General features: G+C 42.4%; 1 protein-coding gene across 1 annotated transcript in view; it reads right to left on the reverse strand.

Moving 5' to 3' along the window:
- Positions 1 to 20,741, reverse strand: part of C1QTNF7 (C1q and TNF related 7) — a 79,336-nt gene that overhangs the window by 5,453 nt on the left and 53,142 nt on the right. The window contains exon 2 of the mRNA XM_066574637.1: positions 4,272 to 4,517. Within this exon, the coding sequence (XP_066430734.1) occupies positions 4,272 to 4,512 (241 nt within the window). The 5' untranslated portion in view covers positions 4,513 to 4,517. The remainder of the gene's footprint in view (positions 1 to 4,271; positions 4,518 to 20,741) is intronic.

Genomic DNA, 20,741 nt, shown 5'->3' on the forward strand with positions numbered 1-20,741 from the left:
AAAGTGAGACGTGTTTCCATTTCATTTTTTTAAATTGATGACGCAAAAACATTTAATAAAAGTTGGGCCAGGACCATGTCTACTGTTGTGTAGCATGCCCTCTTCTTTTTATAATAGTCTGTAAATACCTGGGAAGTCTGGAGACCAATTACTGGAGTTTTGGGAGAGGAATGTTGTCCCATTCTTGTGTGATGTAGGATTCTAGCTGCTCAACAGTCCTGGGGCTTCTTTGCTGGACTTTCAGTTTGATAAAGTTTACTTTTAGGGAAACGTCTGAACTTCAGGCGGCCAGTTAAGCTTCCAGACTCTTCTTATGTGAAGTCCTGCTGTTGTGATTGATGCAGTATTTGGTTTAGCATTGTCTTGCTGAAATATGCAAGGCCTTCCCTGCAAGGGACATTGTCTGGATAGTAGAATAAGTTGTTCTAAACTCTCTATATGCGGCTCAGCATTGATAGTGCCTTGCAAGATGTGTAAGCTGCATATGCCATAGGCACTAATGCAACCCTATACCATCAGAGATGCTGGATTTTAAAACTGTGCATTGATAACAAGCTAAATAGTCCCTCTCCCCTTAAGTCCGCAGGACACAGCGTCTGTGGTTTCCAAAAAGAATTTCAAACTTTGCTTAATCAGAACAGTTTTCCGCTTTACCTTAGTCTATATTAAGTGAGCTTTGGCCCAGAGAAGACATTGGCATTTTTGGATTGTGTTGATATAGGTCTTCTCTGCTTGATATAGCATTACCCTGCATCTGTAGATTGCACATCAAACTGTGATCACAGACAGTGATTTCTGTAAGTATTCCTGAGCCCATGCAGTGATCTGCATTACAGAATCATGCCTGTTTTTCATGCAGTGATGCCTGAAGGCCCATAGAGCTTGAGCATCAAATATTGACCATTAGCCTTGTCCTTTGGGCACATGAATTTCTTCAGATTCTCTGAATCTTTTGATAATATGTACTGATAAATGGACGGATGTTCGAAGTCTTCACAATTTTATGTTGAGGAACATTTTTCTGAAATTGTTCCACAATTTTGAGATGCAGTTTTTCACAGATTGGTGAACCTCTGACCATCTTTGCTTGTGAGAGAGACTGCCTCTCTAACATGCTGTTTTTATACACAATCATGTGACTTAGTAGAATATTGAGCCTCCCGCTGTACCACTTAATGTTTCAGCCTTTTGTTACCCCCTGTCCCAACTTTTTTTTTAATGAAGTGTTCTATTGTGAATAAAATATGGTTATATGAGATCCAATCATTGCATTCTTTTTTTCTTTGCATTTATTTACATTTCCACAAAGTCCCAAGCTCTTTTGGAATTGGGTTTGTAGCTAGTCAGCAGGCCTGCTACAGATAGGAACAAAGACATTAATGAGCATTCGTTTGGGCATCAGTATCTCTGTACCTGAATACTTGAGAGTGGACTAAAAGGAACAGTTATACTGATCAGAGTCAAGCCTGTTATTTCGGGTACACATACCAAGATTTATCTCAAATTGCATTGTTTTGTTGTTTTATGGGAAGTGAAGTGTTAACCAGTTATAAATGGGTTGGAAGGGGTAGCATCACTCCTTAGGGAGAGCAACTAGAAAGTGTGTGGAGACACCTAGGAGGTGAGTGAGGAGAGGTATAAGGCCATCCATGCTCCTCTGGGAAATATATGCAAATAAGGGAGATGGAACAATATCTCTGCAGTGCCACCTATTCTCCTCACTCACCTCCTAGGTGTCTCCACACACCTTTTAGGTGCTCTCTCTAAGGAGTGATGTTACCACTCCCAACGCAAGTCACGGGGCTCTCAGTAGCCAAGTCAGAATCTTACTGCACACTGAGGAGGGGCAAACACCCCGAAACAGCTGTCTGTGTATGGATTCTGGCTTGGTTTTCAATTCCTAATTTTTGTTAAGACCTGTATAAAGGGTCGGATATTGATTTGAAGGAATGCTGCCATCCAATAGGTGGCGCTGCAGAGGTATTGTTCTATCTCCCGGATTTGCCCATTATAAATGAACTGAAAGTGTTCCTATATATTTTGCCCTTTTGGATTGCAAGAATATTTTCTGAACTGCATTATTGTTACTGATTTGTTTGCGCTGTTATTATTTTGTGCTAAATGCCACAGTTCTTTATTGTGCATAAAGTATTATTAATTCTAGGATTTAGCTAGCTGTAGTTAGCAAGGGGTGATTCTGTAGGGGTGATTCTGTGGTAACAGTTTAATAGCTCATTTGATATTATAATATTACTCATTTTTATTCCTTTGTTTATAAATAAATATTGTACATTTGTTGGCAATCTTTCTTCTGCATCATATGCTGAGTCTGCTTTGCGGCATTACCTTCCTGCGACATGTACTCTGGAAAGGAAAGAGTTAAAACATAAAAGGCCTTGTTCAGACAAGCATATTTATGCGCATACATATGTCTGCACAAAACCGCGCATCTATTAGAACCATTGGTTCAACATGGTGTGTTCACATGTCCATGTTTTACAGGCACGCAAATGCACGTACCTGCAAAACATAGGACATGCGTGCACCATAGATCTGTGGTGCATGTCAGTATTCCCCACCGGGGTGTCTCTTTGTCACTGAACACTGTGACAGCACTATCACAGTGTTCAGTGACAAGCGGACTCCCCGTGGGGAGTAAAGAATCCCCTGCCACAGCTGTCACAGTTGTGGCAGAGGATCGCTAAACTCGTCCATTGATTTCAGTGGGGATGCCGCTGCCGGTGGCCCCATTGAAAGCGATAGGATGCCCGCACCCCTGCAGTGATTTTTGGGGAAGGGCTTTAAATATAAGCCTTTCCCTTAAAATCATTCCTAGCTGTAGTAAAAAAAATATATATATATACGCATGAATGCAATGAATGGCAGAGGACTGCCTGTGATTGGCTGAAGGCTAAGCCAATCAGACACAGCCATTTCAGCAGGCGGGGATTTTAAATTCCCACCTGCTCAAAGAGCTTCAGAGCTGTGCAGGGAGACCAAGCAGCTAGACGCATCTGAGCCCCAGCAGCGGCGGGGAGTATATATTTTAATTTTTTACTACAGCTAGGGATGATTTTCAGGGAAGGGCTTATATTTAAAGCCCTTCCCCGAAAATCACTGCGGCGGCAGCGGCAGCCCCATTGAGAGCAATGCTGCACAGAGCTTTGTTCATGTGCATTTTGGCACGTGTGTGGATGCGCTGATTTGTGCGCAGCTGCGCACGTGCAAATGCATGCTCATGTGAACAAGGCCTAAGGGTGCTATTACATGAGCAACAGTGACTTCAGATTGTGCACGCATTTTTCCATTAACTGTTGAGTGGCACTTGCAAGTATAGGTGCAACCCAGCAATTAGCACTGTTACATGAGTGTTAATGGTGCTTATGTAAAAGCGCCCTAAGGCTTCATTCACACAGGCCTGAAGATTTTTGGTCAGCTGTGTCACAGACACAGTGCGGACGAAAATCGCGTGACTGAGAGGCAGCCATGACCAAGTTACGGTTGCAACCCCCGTTTTAACGCCCGTTCAGACAGCTGAGGCTGCAGCGCATATACTCCACAGCCATGGGATATGGTCAGCTGGGGGGTGGGAGTTTAGCAGAACTAGTCCCTTCCCCTCTCCGCTCCAGCCTATGGGAGCTGCCGGCAAGGGGGGATTAGATGGAATTTTAGCACACCAGCTCCTGCCCCAGCCCATTGCAGACAGCCGGCAAGGTGTGGAGAGGGGGAGAGAAGGAGGAGGGAGTTTATCAGTCATGCTGCTGAACTCCCTCCATCCTTCCTTTTCCAGCAGCTGTCATAGGCTCCCATAGGAGCCTATCTTTGGCCGGAATACGGCAGCCGCTGCCATAGATGGCTCCTGTATTACGGCAGGAGGATAGTTCCAGAACTATCTTTTCTGGCCAGCATAAAAGCATACAGCCGGAATGCACACCGTATGCACCATCTTTGCCGGACGGACATTTTTACACATCGGGAATACGCCCATCTGAACTGATTCATTGGAAACAATGCATCAGATGGGTAGCGTATATTGGCCGGCCGTGAAAACGCAGCCAATATATGCTCATGTGAAAGAGCCCTAAGGCTGGGGCTGCATGGAGACTTTGTAGCATGACTTTGGAATGGGAAAGAACTGCAATACCAAACCAGGCCACTGCTGAATGGCCAGTGCTATTAGCTTTCTGGGCCAGAAGACAGCAGCTCCTTACCAGCTGGTTCATCAATACCCCTTTAATAAACATGAGTACTAATGGAGTTGTGTTCATTACCTGCTGTGCCTTTCTCACCCTTTTCTCCCCTTCTGCCATCTCTCCCATCTCTTCCAGGAAGGCCAATCCGTCCATGCGGTCCAACTAATCCATTTGTTCCAGGGGATCCTGGGGGTCCTGGCAATCCTGGAATGCTACAGACGTACCGTGTATTCTGATGATCTCCCTTAAGTCTATTGCTTGCTGGCTGTCCACTGACACAGAGTGCAAAACTTATAAGGTATAGCAAAATAATCATCATCAACCCTGCAAGGAAAGAAAAAAATTAAGACCGGAAATTTTCTTAAATAGAGACCAAATAATGATATAAGATGGCTATATTCGCTTCCTGTTTTATTCACTGTTATACAAATGGCTGTCTCTACTTATTTATAAGGAAATTAAGAGATGATTTAATGCATATTCAGGAAAGAAGATTGAGAGCCCCAATGGGCATACCAGTCTTTATGTAATTTTGTAGAACAGCGGTGCAGCCCACGATGTCATTCTGTGCAGCCCCCATCCATCTGGACAGTAAACTCCTTTTCTGTATGGTTTCTCACATATAGTTTCCATGTCGGAGAACAGGAGGGGTGCAGAAACTCAAGAGGAAGGAAGTACTAATACTGCACTGTGTAGTCATCTCGTTATCCTACATATCAGGAGAATCAGGTCCATTGACATACAGAAGTGATCATCTATGCATATAGCTCTCTCCATTATAGTTTATGGGAGTTCTGAAATATTAAGCTGTTACTACAGCACCCATAATCTACACTATCCTACCTAAAGTAATTAGACGCCTGAGCAAAAATCAAAAGTAGTATTTATTTTCATATGTAAATACTTAGTGGGGCTCCTTTGTCCCTAATGACATCAGATACTCTCCAGCATACTTTCTACTAATGTCTGATACTCTTTAGCTAGTATTTCCCTCCATTTACCCTGCAAACACCTGGCAAGTTCTCTTAAAGAAGACCATTACATATTAAGCCCCAGAGATCATAAAATCGTGTGCTGTCTTTCAAATGCATTGAGACTACATTATTTATACTTTTTCAGGCTCATGACTAGTCGCTAAAAGATCACACTAAATGGCTTTTTGGCTGAATCTTGTTATGAATATGATATTTCCCACACAATGAGATTATGCAATGTCTCCATGGGATAATTGGGTGTATTCCAGCAATATAATTTAGCATCTGTGTTAAACGTAATCTGAGATGGAAGAGCATGTGGATGTTGTAAAGCAAAGACCAATGAAACATCGCTATTGATCTTTGCATTCTTTGAACTTATGTCCGAAAATTGGTTGAGGCAAATATCACTTCCACCGGAAGATCTGTTCACCAAATGGAAGCCAACCAATGACATTAGTCCATTCTCTGCCTGTTTCATGTGTATTTAAAAAAAGTGTTTGGTCCCGTGTTAGCCAGTGGAGCAAAATGTGATTGTTCTCAGCAAGAGAAATAAAATGATCTTGTAGATATGATACCTTTTAATGGCTAACAAAAGGACCTGTTATAGAGAGCCGTCGACCAATGCAAGGTTTTTACTCAGGCTTAATGGAATAGAGCCAAAGCATTATAATATATATATATATATATATATATATATATATATATATATATACACACACACACACACACCGTGGGCAGTAAAATGGCCGTGCAATATGCCAACCTTTTCATGGCAAAACTCGAGCATGACTTCCTGTCCTCCTGCTCCATTAAGCCTTTGGACTATTTCTGCTACATTGATGACATCATAATCCTCTGGACCAACACCAAACAAGAACTAATGAAATTCTATGACAGATTCAATACATTTCACCCCACTCAAAACCTGACAATGAGCTTTTTGTATACAAAAATCAATTTTTTGCACACCACCATAAAAATGTTAAACAACTCAATACAGACATCCCTATACTGAAAATCGATTGATCGGCCCACATACCTCAGATGGGACAGTTTCCATTCTAAACACATCAAAAAGTCCATCGTCTACAGCCAGGCCATCAGGTACAACTGGATCTGCTCCAACCCAGCAGACAGAGAGGAACATCTATACCATCTTAAAAGGACATTTATAAATCAGGGCTACCATTCAATCTGAATTGATGACCAAACCACCAGAGCCACCAGGATACCCAGAAATCAACTACTCCGATACAGAAAGAAAACTATTATGTACCTCTAGTAATGACATACAGTTTGCAGCTAGAGGTACTAAGGAAAACCACAAGGAAACTCCATCATACCCTACACAAGGATGACCGTCTGAAAACCATGTTTCCCAGACTCTCCTCTTCTGTGTTACAGGCAACCTCCAAATTTGAGGAACTTCATAATCAGGAGTGCATTGCCCTCTGATACACCAAAAGGAACTTATCCCCGTAATGTAAGGAGCTGTAAGACCTGCTCACATGTACTGACTGCGGACAGGATACGGATCCCCAACACACAGCAGGACTATAAGGCCTCATGTCCACGGGGAAAATCGGGCCCGCTACGGATTCTACATGTAGAATCTGCAGCGGGTCCCTCCTGCCCCGCGGACATGAGCGCTGAAAATACGAATAAATAAGAATTTACCTATCCGTAGCGGGCGGCGAAGCTCTGCTCTTCCTCACGGCCGGATCTTCTTTTTCGGCCGGCGGATGAATTCCTCACGCCGGCGGCACGTCGCCGGCACGTCATCGACGTGCCGCGCGCATGCGCCGGGCACATCCGCCGAGCCGAAGCAAGGGAGATGCGGCCGTGAGGAAGAGAAGAGCTTCCCGGCCCACTGCGGGTGAGTAAATTCTTTAAATTCCTATTTTAGGTCTCCCGCGGATCCGGACGGCTTCCATAGGCTTCAATAGAAGCCCGCGGGAGCTGTCCCCGCGGGAGACCCGCACGAAAATGGAGCATGGTCCAGATTTTTTCCTGCTCCATTTTTTTAAAAATCCCTTTTATTGACGATCCGCGGGTATTTATGTACCCGCGGGTGGTCAATGCATCCCTATGGGGTGCGGATCCGCGTGCAGGTAATCCGCTGCGGATCCTAAATCATATTTTCCCCGTGGACATGAGCCCTAAGATCCCGGGGACATTCACATGTTCCACGTCCAATGTTGTATATCTGATCCTGTGCAGTAAATGTCCTGTTGGGGGTCTTAGAGAACACGATGGCTTGATACTGTCACAGCTGATACTGGCATGGATATCACACAACTGAAAGAAGCAGTGCAAAACCGAAAAACATGGAGGGAGCTCGCCTTTAGGGTCGTGAGGGTCGTGAGGGTCGTGAACGACTAAACGGCTAACAACAACAACATGTTGGAGAGACAAGACAAAAACCTAAAGCGAGGATGAGGTCTCACCACCACACAAAATAAAGCAAGAAAGACCATATTACCTGTGGTGGGGCATTTTTATAGCCACAGACAAAATATAGAGCATATGAAGGTTACTATATTAAAAGGTAACTTCGAATCTCAACGTCATAGAAGAATTTATGAGTACAAGTTTATAATCATGTTTGACACTAAATACAGGATTAAACATCTCAAGAGGCTTCATGCTACAGTGTAACATATGCGAAATCTATAGCTGAGATAACACTCTGGCCTGGTGAATCCCCAACACTAATTTAGAGTCCATAAAACTTTCACATCCCTTATCAGTGGACTAAATAGGTATTTACTCCTCTGCTCATCCTATTCTGGTATCATTTTAAGTGAAAAATTTATCACACCATGTCTGCGCCCATTCTATTATATTAAGCCTGAGGAAGAACCTCCAGTAGCTCAGAAAGCTCACTATAACATCATGTATTTTTGTCAGCCATTAAAAGGTATCATATCAGCTTGGCTTCTCTTAGGGCTCAGTCACACGGGCGCCGATCCGTCCATGTTCCTGCATGATTAAGACCGCTGCACTGCAGGTCTGGATGACTATCCGCACCGCCGTAAGAAAGACACATGGCCGGCAATGGAGCCGGTCATGCAGAGAGTCATCCGCATGGGGTGCGGCTGTCTTATCATGCAGGAACATGTGTGTTTCGGCGCCCGTGTGACTGAGCCCTTACTGAGAGCAGTCACAATGTGTATTTTAAAAACAATAGTTGTGATATACAAATAACTCAAAATCTGAATGAACCAGAATAATAACAGAACAAATAAACTGAGTGTGAAAACACAGGTAGGCTTATTACATGCAGGAATCAAGCTGCGATGAAGAGGTTTCTGAATGTTGTACATTATGAACATTTTATGTATGAATGGGAATTTACAAACATGCACGTTCCCCATTCATGGTGCCGTTTGGTAGTTAGCACTGTTGCCATGTTGCACTGAGGTCCTGGGAATGAATTCATCCAAACATAACATCTGCATGAAGTTTGTATGTTGTGCCTGTATTTGCATGGACTTCCTCACCCACCAAAAGCATATGAATAGGATTATTTGGGATTTAGATTGTGAGCCCCAGTAGGCACAGGAACCAATGTAAGTGATTACAATCTCTGTAAACACCACAGCGAAGGAGGTCTCTATATGAATGAATAAAATAAATTAATTACCTAATGTTACGGTATCCTACCCGATGATACGCCAGCCTGGGTTGCCCTAGAACTTACCCGCAACCCCTGTCCCTGCCTACTTGCCTCCACTCCTGGCTAACCCCAGGCGGGCAACTGGGCGGCGTTCCCTACACTCGCTAGGAACCTAGGAGGGACGCTGGCGTACCAAGATGGAACAGGGTAGGATACCGACAGGAAGGGCAGGTGAAGAAAACCAACAGGCAGACCGAGACGGATGGATAACCTGGCAGATATAGCAGAAGCTGAAAACAGGAGACTGTCAGAGACAGGAAGCTAGCACACTGAAACAGAAACCAATAACTGGCAATGAATGGACCTCACTGCCAGCCTTATAAACAGAAGCCTCCGCCCAGGGGTGGAGAGGGTGAGGCGACGCCTCCTAGCAGAATCTCATAAGAGGGACTCGTGCACAGAGCTGCACTCACAGACGCCCGCGCACATGTCGCCGCCCGGACCCACGAGCGCGCGTACCGCAGCCGCCACATGGTAACACCTAAATAAAAACCTTTATATTGATGTGTTCTTTGTTTTGGTCATGGTAGTTCAATGATTCCCAATCATTTTATTATCATGGAAGAACCTTTGAAAACCCTTCCAAAGAACTCCTACTCCTACCTGCAGAAAGCTTGATAACTAGATTCACAAAGCCTTTGTTTTCACCAATCCATGGGGAATTTGGTGACTGTGTACCACAGTGTTCATCATCCAACTGACCTCAATTCAAAAAGCTGAGGGGATAATGTATAGAAAAATGGCTGTTGGATGTCAGCATCTTCCTGGCCACCATAACCAATGTGTGTTGTCATGTAACTGATATATTTTTAAACAAAAGTAAATCCCATTGAACTAAAAGTGATCTATTTGGATTTCTAGTGTCAACTACCTTTTGGTTTTCAAAGATACTGAAGTTGATACAAGTGGATGGACAAGTGTGAAGGCTGACTATGAGAGCTTTATGGCACTACTATCTTGCTAAAATAGTTATATATTAAAAAAAATAAAGTATTTGCGATTTGCACAATTATGGTAAAATATTGTTTTGCATGGAATCTGTCCCCTACTTTTAGCCCATAAGCTAAGCTTATGGGATAAAAGTAGATGACCCGCTGAGTCTAAGGATGCCACTGTCAATACTCACTGCTCCCGCGTACCTGCATATCCCTCACTGGCAACTCCAGGTCACCCTTTGACTGTAGCAGCCTATGATGTCTCATACATGGGCTGCTTCAGCCTGTTAACAGTATGTCATGGAAGAGTTGGAGGGATACTATTGTACCTTGTCACCACCAGAAGGTAGGGGTTGACAGCCTTAGGTGCAGTAGATGCCTCTTGCTACACCCCTAGCTTCCCATTGGCTCATGGTCTGCTGTGTTTTTCATAAAATTTGGCCCTCACATCTCCGCATCCCCGGCACTGGCTACTGCTGCAGCCGCCTCACAGTTCGATCCAGCGCCATGTGTCAACTGTATGTTGCACTGCCGACGCAATCTCTCTCCACCAGCCTGGAGCTTCCTTACCAGGTGTCTGGTACTGCTCCCCTGCCTCCTTTCCCTTCAGCAGCTATCACCGCTGCCGCTGCTGACTGAGAGGTAGATGGGAAGCAGAGTATCTTCCTGGGTGAAGTATGTTCCCTGGCGGAAGGACAAGATTCTCAGCACTACAGCATGGGGGGGATGGGGGAGGACAGCATCTGTATTAATGTTTGCCTGGGCTATAGGGTTAGGGTTATTTTTTCTGTTAGGCTTACATTATTAGCTCTAAATGCTTCCATGTTACACCTGTAACATGGAGGCATGTACAGCTAATAATGTAAGCCTAATGGAAAAACAAAAGCTACAGGTTCAGGGACAGTGAGCAACTGCATCAGCCAATAAGCTCCTCGGGGAGTCACCGGCCTGTCAAGCAGCCTAAATCTTGTCTCCACACCTACTTCCGGTGGTGACAAGATACAATAGAACCAGCTAGAGGTGCCAGTGGGAGACATGCAGAGAGTATGGAGAGTTGAGTATAAGCTCAATTATTTTTTGCCACAGGGGTTTTTATTTCGGACAAGCCCTTTAAACGTTACCTTAATAGTAAAATAAACCAGAATTTACTGCAACAGCCAGTTTGATAATTATGTTTGTTATAGTAGGCTTTCTTTATCCTTCTACCCTATTATTTCTGTGGACGCCCCTGGTCAAGGCCACCTGAAAGGCCAGCGATAATACAGAAAGAACTTCAAAAAGGGAAAAGTGAAGAATGTGTTTTTTTTAAACTATAACGGCTGTACAAATAAAATATTTGTTCTCAACAATAATGGTGAAAAATTCAGCAACTTGCAGTACAAAGCATCTCTGGAGTACGAGCGCAGTCATTTTGTAATTTAACATAATGAATGAATATTTTCCAAGAATAAAACCATTACAAAATGCTTAGATACAAGGGAATAATTAAGAGTGAGCTCACTGATAAGTTAGTTGCCTCTGAGATATGAGCTAGGCATGTACGGAAACATCTGGATGTTTATTAATATATACAAACTTCTTGGGCTAAATTCACATCTGCACTAGGGATTCAGTTTTCCTGCTCCATTATGGGGACAGGAAAATGTAATCCCCTGGATGAATGGATCTTTTGCATAATGGAACCAAACTCTGCCAAAGGGACCCCATTGGCTATAAATATTATGTAAATATTGCATATTTTTGAAACTCCTTCTGCTGCACCGTATCCTGATTTTGCATTGCAATACTACCACCAGTGACATCAGAAGACTTGTTTATTCCCTTATCCCTCCTTCACTCCTCCACTACAGTCTTTGTTTGCCAATGCTCACGTTTCACTTCAGTCTCTCTTCAACAACAGAAGAACAAACATATATTCTCTACATGAGAGGATGGCTAACACTAGAGAAAAGAGAGCGGATTCAAAAAGATTTAGGCAAGCTTGAACAGCAAGATGCAACTAACAGAATGCTATTTAACAGGGAGAAATGCAAATCCTATATCAGGGCAAGAAAAATTAAAAAAGCACATACAGAATGGGAGGAATTGGGCTAAGCAGCAGCGCATGTGAAAAAGACTTGGGTATACTAATAGATCATAGACTGAACGTGATTCAGTGTGATGCAGCAGCCAAAAAGGCAAACACAATTCTGTATTAAGAAAATTATAGAGTCTAGATCACATGAGGTAATTATCCCCCTCTACTCTTCCTTAGTCGGACCTCATCTGGAATACTGTGTCCAGTTCTGGGCATCCCAAATTAAAAAAGATATTGACCAATAGAGGAGCAGCAGAAGTATTACAAATAAGTGTTATATAAAGCAAACATAAGTGAGTGTGCGAGCAGAGTGTATGTGCTGTATTATAAGTGTGCTGTTTCTTAAGTGTGTGACTTGAGAATAGTGACTTTGGATTCAGGGACTTTTGGAAGAGTCACTTGTGTTTATTACTGCTTATCTATTTGAATTTTTGCATATATTACTTTTATCTTATTTAGATGTATGATCCTCAATTAGAATGTGGCCCATGATTGAAAATACCATCCAGTTTACATCTTGTGCCATTTATTCAGTCCTTAAACAGCCATTCAAGGGTGCATATTGCTGTATGAAATGTAAGCGTGCTATGCATTAGAAAGCCCAGATCCTGGATCTAAATGCATGGCTTGCCAGATACAACACGCAGCATAGTAATATGTTGCTCTACAAGCACTGGTGTCAGGACTCGAACCTGGGCCTCAAGCAGCAGCCATTCCTACTGGGCTATCAGTCCTCTGGATAGCTCCCATACTAAACCTTGCTCTAGTTCCATGGTTCTAGTTCCATGCTCCTGAGTTTTCCCTAATTAGTCTCCCTATAAAAGCCTGGCCCCGCCACTTCCTCCTTGTTTTTTACTGTGCTTTGTGCCTTTAACCAAGCTGCCTTCTTACATACCTGTCTATCTACAATTAGATTGTCCTCCTGTATTACCAGACCTCAGCTACTAACTACTGACTACTCTACTGCTCAAACTCTCTGTGCTACATCGCCATCTGGTGTACCAGACCTTGACTATCTCATGACTATGTTACTGCTCAAATCCTCTGTGCTGCACCGCCATCTTTAGTACCAGATCTTGGCTATTTCTGGATAATGCTACCCTTCAGTAGCGGCTACAACAGGAGACTCCAGTCCTGCATCAGAACCATGACAAATGGAATATTTTGGAAAGCAATTATATTCTCAAGAATCTTCTGCCAAAGAAACCAAGAACCTGTTTTTCTATACTAAGCGATAAAGTTAAAGAACTGGAAGTAATAAGTAATCTGAGGAAAACTATGACATAGTGGGAATAACTACGACCTGGTTAGACAAAAGCTGTGACTAGGCAGTGAACTTACAGGGTTACAGTCTGTTCAAAAGGGAGAGTAAAAAACGAAAACAGGGAGGGGTTTGACTTTACGTAAAATCCTGTTTATAGCCCACATTACTGGAAGCTATATGTGAGGGAGATGAACATGTGGGTCTCTATGGGTAGAGATACACGAAGGGAAAAACCATAATAAAATCCTCATAGAGATTTTCTATAGGCCACCAAACATAACAGAAGCCATCAAAAATCTATTACTGAGGCAAATGAGGTAATTATTATGGGAGACTAATAGAAATGAGCAAGCATACTCGGTAAGGCGATTTACTCGAGAGAGCGCCTTTTTCGAGTAACTGCTGGCTCGTCCCTGAAGATTCGGGGGGCCACAGGGGGGAGAGAGATCTCTCTCTCCCTCCCGATCCCCTCTGCAACCCCCCGCTCACCACCGTGCCCACCCCTGAATCTTTAAGGACGAGTCAGCAGTTACTCGAAAAAGGCGATGCTCTCTTGAGTAAATCGCCTTACTGAGTATGCTCACTCATCTCTAGAGACTAACTGTACAGATATAAACTGGGAAGCTGAAACCTACAGATCTCAGAAAGATAAGAACTTTCTGTCAATTGCTAAATATAATTACCTTACACAGCTTGCACAGGACCTGACTAGAGGGACAGCTATTTTGGACTTAAAGGGGTTGTCCCGTGAAAGAAAGTGGGGTTCAGCACTTCTGTATGGCCATATTAATGCACTTTGTAATATACATCGTGCATTAATTATGAGCCATACAGAAGTTATTCACTTACCTGTTCTGTTGCTAGCGTCCCCGTCACCATGGTGCCGTCTAATTTCAGCGTCTAATCGCCCGATTAGACGCGCTTGTGCAGTCCGGTCTTCTCCCTGGTGAATGGGCCCGCTCGTGCCGGAGAGCTGGTCCTCGTAGCTCCGCCCCGTCACGTGTGCCGATTCCAGCCAATCAGGAGGCTGGAATCGGCAATGGACCGCACAGAGCCGACGGTGCACCATGGGAGAAGACCCACGGTGCATCGTGGGTGAAGATCCCGGCGGCCATCTTGCTAAGGTAAGAAAGAAGTCGCCGCAGAGCGGGGATTCGGGTAAGTACTAAACTGTTTTTTTTTTTTAACCCATCCCTTGTGTTTGTCTCGCGCCGAACGGGGGGCCTATTGAAAAAAAAAAAAAAAACTGTTTTGGCGCGGGACAACCCCTTTAATATAACCCAACAGATCCCTATATGCAGGAAAATCACATGTCACCACTACACACTAAATGGGAAAACACTGGACAAAACTGACATGAAAAAGGACTTGGGGACTTTAGTTAACTGTAAACTGAAGTGGAACAACCAGTGCCAGGCAGCTGCTGCTAAGGCAAATCGACGTATAGGGGCACATAATAAGAACATTGTTCCTCCTTTTCACAAGTCACAGGCTCACGCTGTAACAAAATAAATTTGTATTTTCAAGGGATAGAGTGGCCATAGACTCCATCTGAAAAAATTCCAGTAGGCAAGTCGGTTCCTGGGGCTGAAGCTTAGGCTCATGAATAAAATAGAAAACAGCTTATACTCACCTCTTGGCTGCTGCACTCCGCGGATTTCTGGAGAGCACGATCATGTCCCTTGATCAATGCAGCCAATCTCCGTCCGCAGTGTTGGTGAGGTATGTTTTCTGTGCTTCATAGAAAATTTGCTATGGCAAGTTAAGCACGTTGCACAGTCTTCTCCCCTCCTACCACCAACATGGCTGTGGCTGGCAGTTTGCTGACCCTTGCCTACTTGTGTTGACCCCACTTGCTGCTAGTTTTAGCCCACCTACAGCATGAGCCTACTTTGGAGTTGTTCTTCCAGGGCCACCTTGGTTTTCCAGTCCGCTCCTAGTATATTCTCTCCATGCTTGCATGGGTTTCCTTTGGGTACTCTGGTTTCCTCCCATATTCCAAAACAGGATGCTCCATAGATAAAATTAAGCTCCAAATCAATCATGACACTTTGAATCATTTGTAATGCAAATTTCACATTCCATTTAGTTAGCAAATGTAGTAAATAATCTTATAACATAATGTATTAATGCTGATACACCAGGAGTGGATCAGTCTTTAATATCAATATTCTGCTAAGATATTTGTCCTGGAAGAGAGGAAATATACAGAAGCCAATTATCTGTCTGCTTTGAATTATTCCCCATAATCTAGGTTTCCAAGGATAAGAAATGTCTCTTTGGGAAATAGAACATTCTGTGAATTGGGAAGAAGCTAGTGTTCTAGCAGACAATGTTAAGCACGGCTTCTGTATGGACTGTATTATAATTTATAAGAAATTATTGAAAATTCCCTGATGAATGAACTAGTGATGATTGTGTGATTGGAATATCACTTCAATGTACAAGTAGGTTGAACTGTAGTCTTCCAAGTATTGTGGAACCACATTTTTGCACATATGTAGCCCGATAGGATGCCATCCATCTCTATCTATGCGTGATATTGTAAGCGGGTACTCTGAAGGGTTAAATGGCTGCCTTGATGATGGACTGTGACTTACGCTAAAATATGTGCCAAATTGCAGCACTATAGAAGTACGTACACTCCCTGCGACTCTTCTAGAGGGATGAGATGAAAACTATAAAAGGTTATTGGAACTGTATAACAGCTGAGGAAAACAGTGGGACTGAGAGAGATCGCTGATAGGGTGGCTGTAACAGAAGTTCTGGGTGGAACAACATACTGTAGAGGTAAGTGTTTGCTTTGAAGTGAGAGACACAACGTGGTATCGACATAGCAACTGTGAGACAAGGAACTGCATGAAGCAAATAATATGAGCAAAAAAGAGGTATTAACATCTGGCTGCTGCAGGGGCCAAAAGTGAGGGCTGCCACCCTACAAAGCCAGGAGCTATCTGCCATGCTACAGGAGACTGATTGGAAAAAAGAGCCTGGAAAGTCTGAGGATTTCTGGAAATCATAGCTGAGGAATACTCTAGATTCCAGATTAGCCTAAATCGTTCAAAGTTATTACTCCCACATATCATAATGTAAGTGAGGCTGGCCTCAATCTGCTGTAGGTGTGCACACCAATAAGGACTATTATTAGCTTGTCAACAGGCCTATTGTAAAGTAGGATAAAATAGCCAATGGATCTGGACTGTTAGTAAATTATCTTTGCTCACACGTACATACTTCGTTATTGTTAAATAGATGTGAACCATTACAGGAAGAACACTGAGAGAATTTTGTATATTGTCTTCCCATGAGACTGTGTTTATTGAAGGTAAGTCTTAACCCTTCAAAGAAGAGAAAATAGAAAAAGTGGCAGCATGCAAAAATGTCATAAAAAAGCTTTGATCTTTATTATTCCATGATCTTTCTTTAAAAGGGGTAGGCTACGGTTCGGCCCAAACCAGGCCTTTTTCAAAGAAGGACTGTGCACGACATCAAGGGAACGCCACTATTGTACAACCAAACTGTTTTTTGCAAAATATTATTCTTAATGTTCTTAAAAGAGTATTATGGTCATTTTGAGTGATTCACCCAGTAATATTGCTTTCAAGATCTAGGTAGCAGTAGTCATCCTTAGTTAAACATGGTAGAAGCTCAATTGTTTTCTTGCCGTTTCATATTACCCATTTTTGTTTTCTTTGTTCATAAATAAATATTGTGTCTTTTTGTAACTCCTTCGTCTGCATCGTATCGTGAACCTGTGTTGCTATAATAACCTCTGCGTCAATGTAATAACTCATTAGAATATAGTGTAATAATCTTTGAAAATGTATTAATTAGATTAAATCTATTGAAGAAAGTTGGAATTATTTTAGTATAGTATATCATATAGTTATTTCTTTAAATAAAGAAATCGACATCAGTCATGGATTTACACACTAGTACCGTATATACTTGAGTATAAGCCGACCCGAATGTAAGCCGAGGCACCTAATTTTTCCACAAAAAAACTGGGAAACTTATTGACACGAGTATAAGCCTAGGGTGGGAAATACAGCAGCTACTGGTACTAAATACGCAGCATTACCGCATGTGTATATGTATGGGAAGTGCTAACGCAACACATGCAGTAACATTGTGGCCCCATTGAAAGCAATAGGATGCCGGCAACCCTGCAGTGATTTTTTAGGGAGGGGCTTTAAATATAAGCCCTTTCCTGAAAATCATTCCGAGTTGTAATAAAAAATATCTATACTTACCACTCCGCCACTGCCGGGGCTCAGGCGCATCAAGCTGCTTGGGTCCCATCACTGTAATGAAGTTATTTTAACAGGCGGGGATTTAAAAGGGCTGCTTCTGTGGCTGAGCACTCAGCCAATCACAGGCAACGCTCATCCATCCATTGAATGACAGCTGAGCGCTGCCTGTGATTGATCACAGAGCTCAGCCAATCACAGGCAGCATTTGGCCATTCAATGAATTCAATGAATGGCCGAGCTCTGCCTGTGATTTTAAATCCTGCTGAAAGAACTTGATTACAGTGACGGGACCCAAGCGGCTAGACGCACCTGAGCCCCGGCAGTGGCGGAGGGGTACGTATAGATTTTTTATTTTCATTCGAGTATAAGCCGAGGGGGGCTTTTTCAGCAGAAAAAATGTGCTAAAAAGGCGGCTTATACACAAGTATATATGGTATTTTAACAATTAATAGAATTACAAAGACAACAGGGAAACATTAAAATCACTGCACTGTGACGCTGATGCCAATATTTTTGCCACTTTGAGGTCATGCAGTGATTATGTAGAATTCTACCCTTAAGGTCTATGAGACCATGACACAGCCTCAATTTGTAAGAAAAAGTAAAATCGAATGGTTTGGACTTTTTATGGTCGTTGAAAGGTCACTCATGACCAAGTTTTCTCCACCAAACAACGGTTATGTTGGACTGTGGGACCGGTTACATGCTGCATATCCTCCCCGACCTCTAAGCTCTGGTCTGCCTACTCTTATTAGAATTGTACCTGCTGTTCTGTAAATAACTGTTTTGCTGAAGTTATACTAAGTAAAGTTATACCAGGCCCTAACTGTTCCTGGGGATGCGAGGTACGATACACAAGCCTCTGTGTTTTATTCTCCATGTAGCATACCGGTGTGTGGGAACGATGGCGTCATGAGTGATAACTACTACTACCCCTATTATCCCATTTATCGGCATTTCCTATCTTAGGGGTGTCATAGGTACCCTGCAATCCTGCTCTGGCCTTGGCTATGTGTCATCCCTCTTGGACCAGAGCCTGGTAAGTGCCACCATGACAAGCCAACACTTAACCCTCCGAGCTCTTCACATTAGTCAAGTGTCCAGGGTCACTCCTCCGGAATGTTGCACTAGCTGTAAAGTACACCACAGCAATCACAGGCATTATAGGAAGGTTTCCTTAACCTGCATAGAATGTAAGATCATTGATTGCTTTGGACAATCCATTTTAATATCCCTGAAAATAAACGGGTCAGAAGTTGTTTGAGTCTAGGGAACACCTGAATTCTGCAGGAAGCTGGCATCAAGTGTTGAACTTCCCTACAGTGCCTCTGCTGGAAGAATAAAGCATTGCACTGTATGCATTGAATAAGTGATCTGTTCATGCAGTACGTGGACATGAAAAATCCTCCATAAACACTTCTGTCCTTGATGGTGGCCCCCTCCACTCAGAATTCTTTAATAGAGTGTTATGAAAATGGGTTTTCTAAACCAGACAACCTTTTTTACAGCAGCAATGGGGATCCAAGGATAAGAACATGCTGCACTCTGTCTGCTCGTGTTACTTGCCGTCTGCCAAAGTGAAAACAAAAGAATTTGAAATCTGTAAAACACAAATCAAAACACAACTGAAGGACTTGAAGCCGGTAAGAGTCATGTCAACAGCCAATAATTCTGGAAAGCCTCATCCACAGTATGAGGAACACTCCTCAACAGGATATATCCTCCTTACTTTGGAGGAGCGGATGTGCCAAAACATGAAGAGTTTACAAAGAGAAATATATAATACTTAGGGCTCATTCATACAAACGTAACTTCACTTCTTATTACGCTCACGATGTACACGCACGTAATACGCGGTGAATGGAGTCAATGAAAGTACATTGATTCGCATTGACCCACGCACACGCTTTTTTATTGCGTATAATACGCACGGGAAAAAGAACGCAGCATGTTCTATTTTACCGTTTGTTACGCGCATACAGCACTATTGTTCTTTATGGGTTATCATGTTATATTTGGTGTGACCGTCCTTTACCTTCAAAATGATTATCCAATTAGACCAAACAAGTGATGATCATTATTTTCAAAAGCCATACCTGTAGAAACAGGGTCAAGCGATCTCAACTATGCATGTAAATATAAGTACTGGGGTGCAGAAAAATGGCAGCAGCCGATATACGCTCCTGTGAATAAGCCCTCACTATGTAGAAAGAATAAAAAATGATTAAAAAAAAAAAAAATTATATTATATATATATATATATATATATATATATATATATATATATATATATATATATATATCACATATGAGGTATCGCTGCATTCGTAATGACCTAGGAAAAAAGGTCAGTCCATTATTTAACCCGCACAGTGCATGCCATGAAAAAATGTTACAAAATTATGACGAAAATAGCCAATTTTGCCTGTCTCGCCTCACAAAAAAAAAAAAGAATAGAAAGTGATCAAAACATCGCATGGATAAACAAATGGTACCATTAAAAAGTACAACTCATCCCACAAAATAAAAACCTCACACAGCACCGTTGACAAAAAAAGAATATTAGGGGACTTTGAATACAGCAATTAAAAAAAGTGTAAAAAATAATTGAAAAAAAACCTATATAGATTTTGCATTGACATTATTGTACTGGCCTGCAAAATTGATGTAACATCTTTATACTGCACGGTAAACACTGTTAAAAATTAGGAAAAACATACCAGCATTGCAGATTTTTATAATCTTGCCTCTAGAGAAAAAGTGAATAAAAAGCAATCAAAATATTATATGTTCACAAAAATTGGATGAATGAAGACTACAAAAAACAAGTCCTCATAGAACTCTGTTGATGGAAAAATAAAACTGCTATGGCTCTTGGAATGTGGCGACAGAATAGGAAATCTTAAAAGAAAAAAAAGTGGTTTTTGTGTACAAAAATAGTAAAACATAAAAAAAGATATAAACTTTGTATCGCTAGAATTGTGCTGCCCCAGAGAATAATGTTATCACATTATTTATTTGCACACTGAACACAGTAAACATGGAATCCAAAAAACAAATGACCGGATTTCTTTTATTTCCCCAATACCCCTAAAAAACAAATAACGCTTATACAATAAAAAATACAACTTGTCCCGCATAAAACAAGCTGTCATAAGACTATGCCAACGGAAAAAAAAAAAAAAAAAGTTATGGCTCCTTTAATGAGACAATAAAAAAAAAAGTGAAAAATTGGTTGGCCATTAAGGCGCAAACAGGCTTTGTCAGTAGGGGCAGGGGCGTAACTATAGGGGATGCAGGGGATGCGGTTGCACCCGAGGCCAGGAGCCTTAGGAGGCCCATAAGGCCTCTCTTCTCCATATA

The sequence above is a fragment of the Eleutherodactylus coqui genome, chromosome 7 (genome assembly GCF_035609145.1).
Source record: "Eleutherodactylus coqui strain aEleCoq1 chromosome 7, aEleCoq1.hap1, whole genome shotgun sequence".
Classification (NCBI taxonomy): domain Eukaryota; kingdom Metazoa; phylum Chordata; class Amphibia; order Anura; family Eleutherodactylidae; genus Eleutherodactylus; species Eleutherodactylus coqui.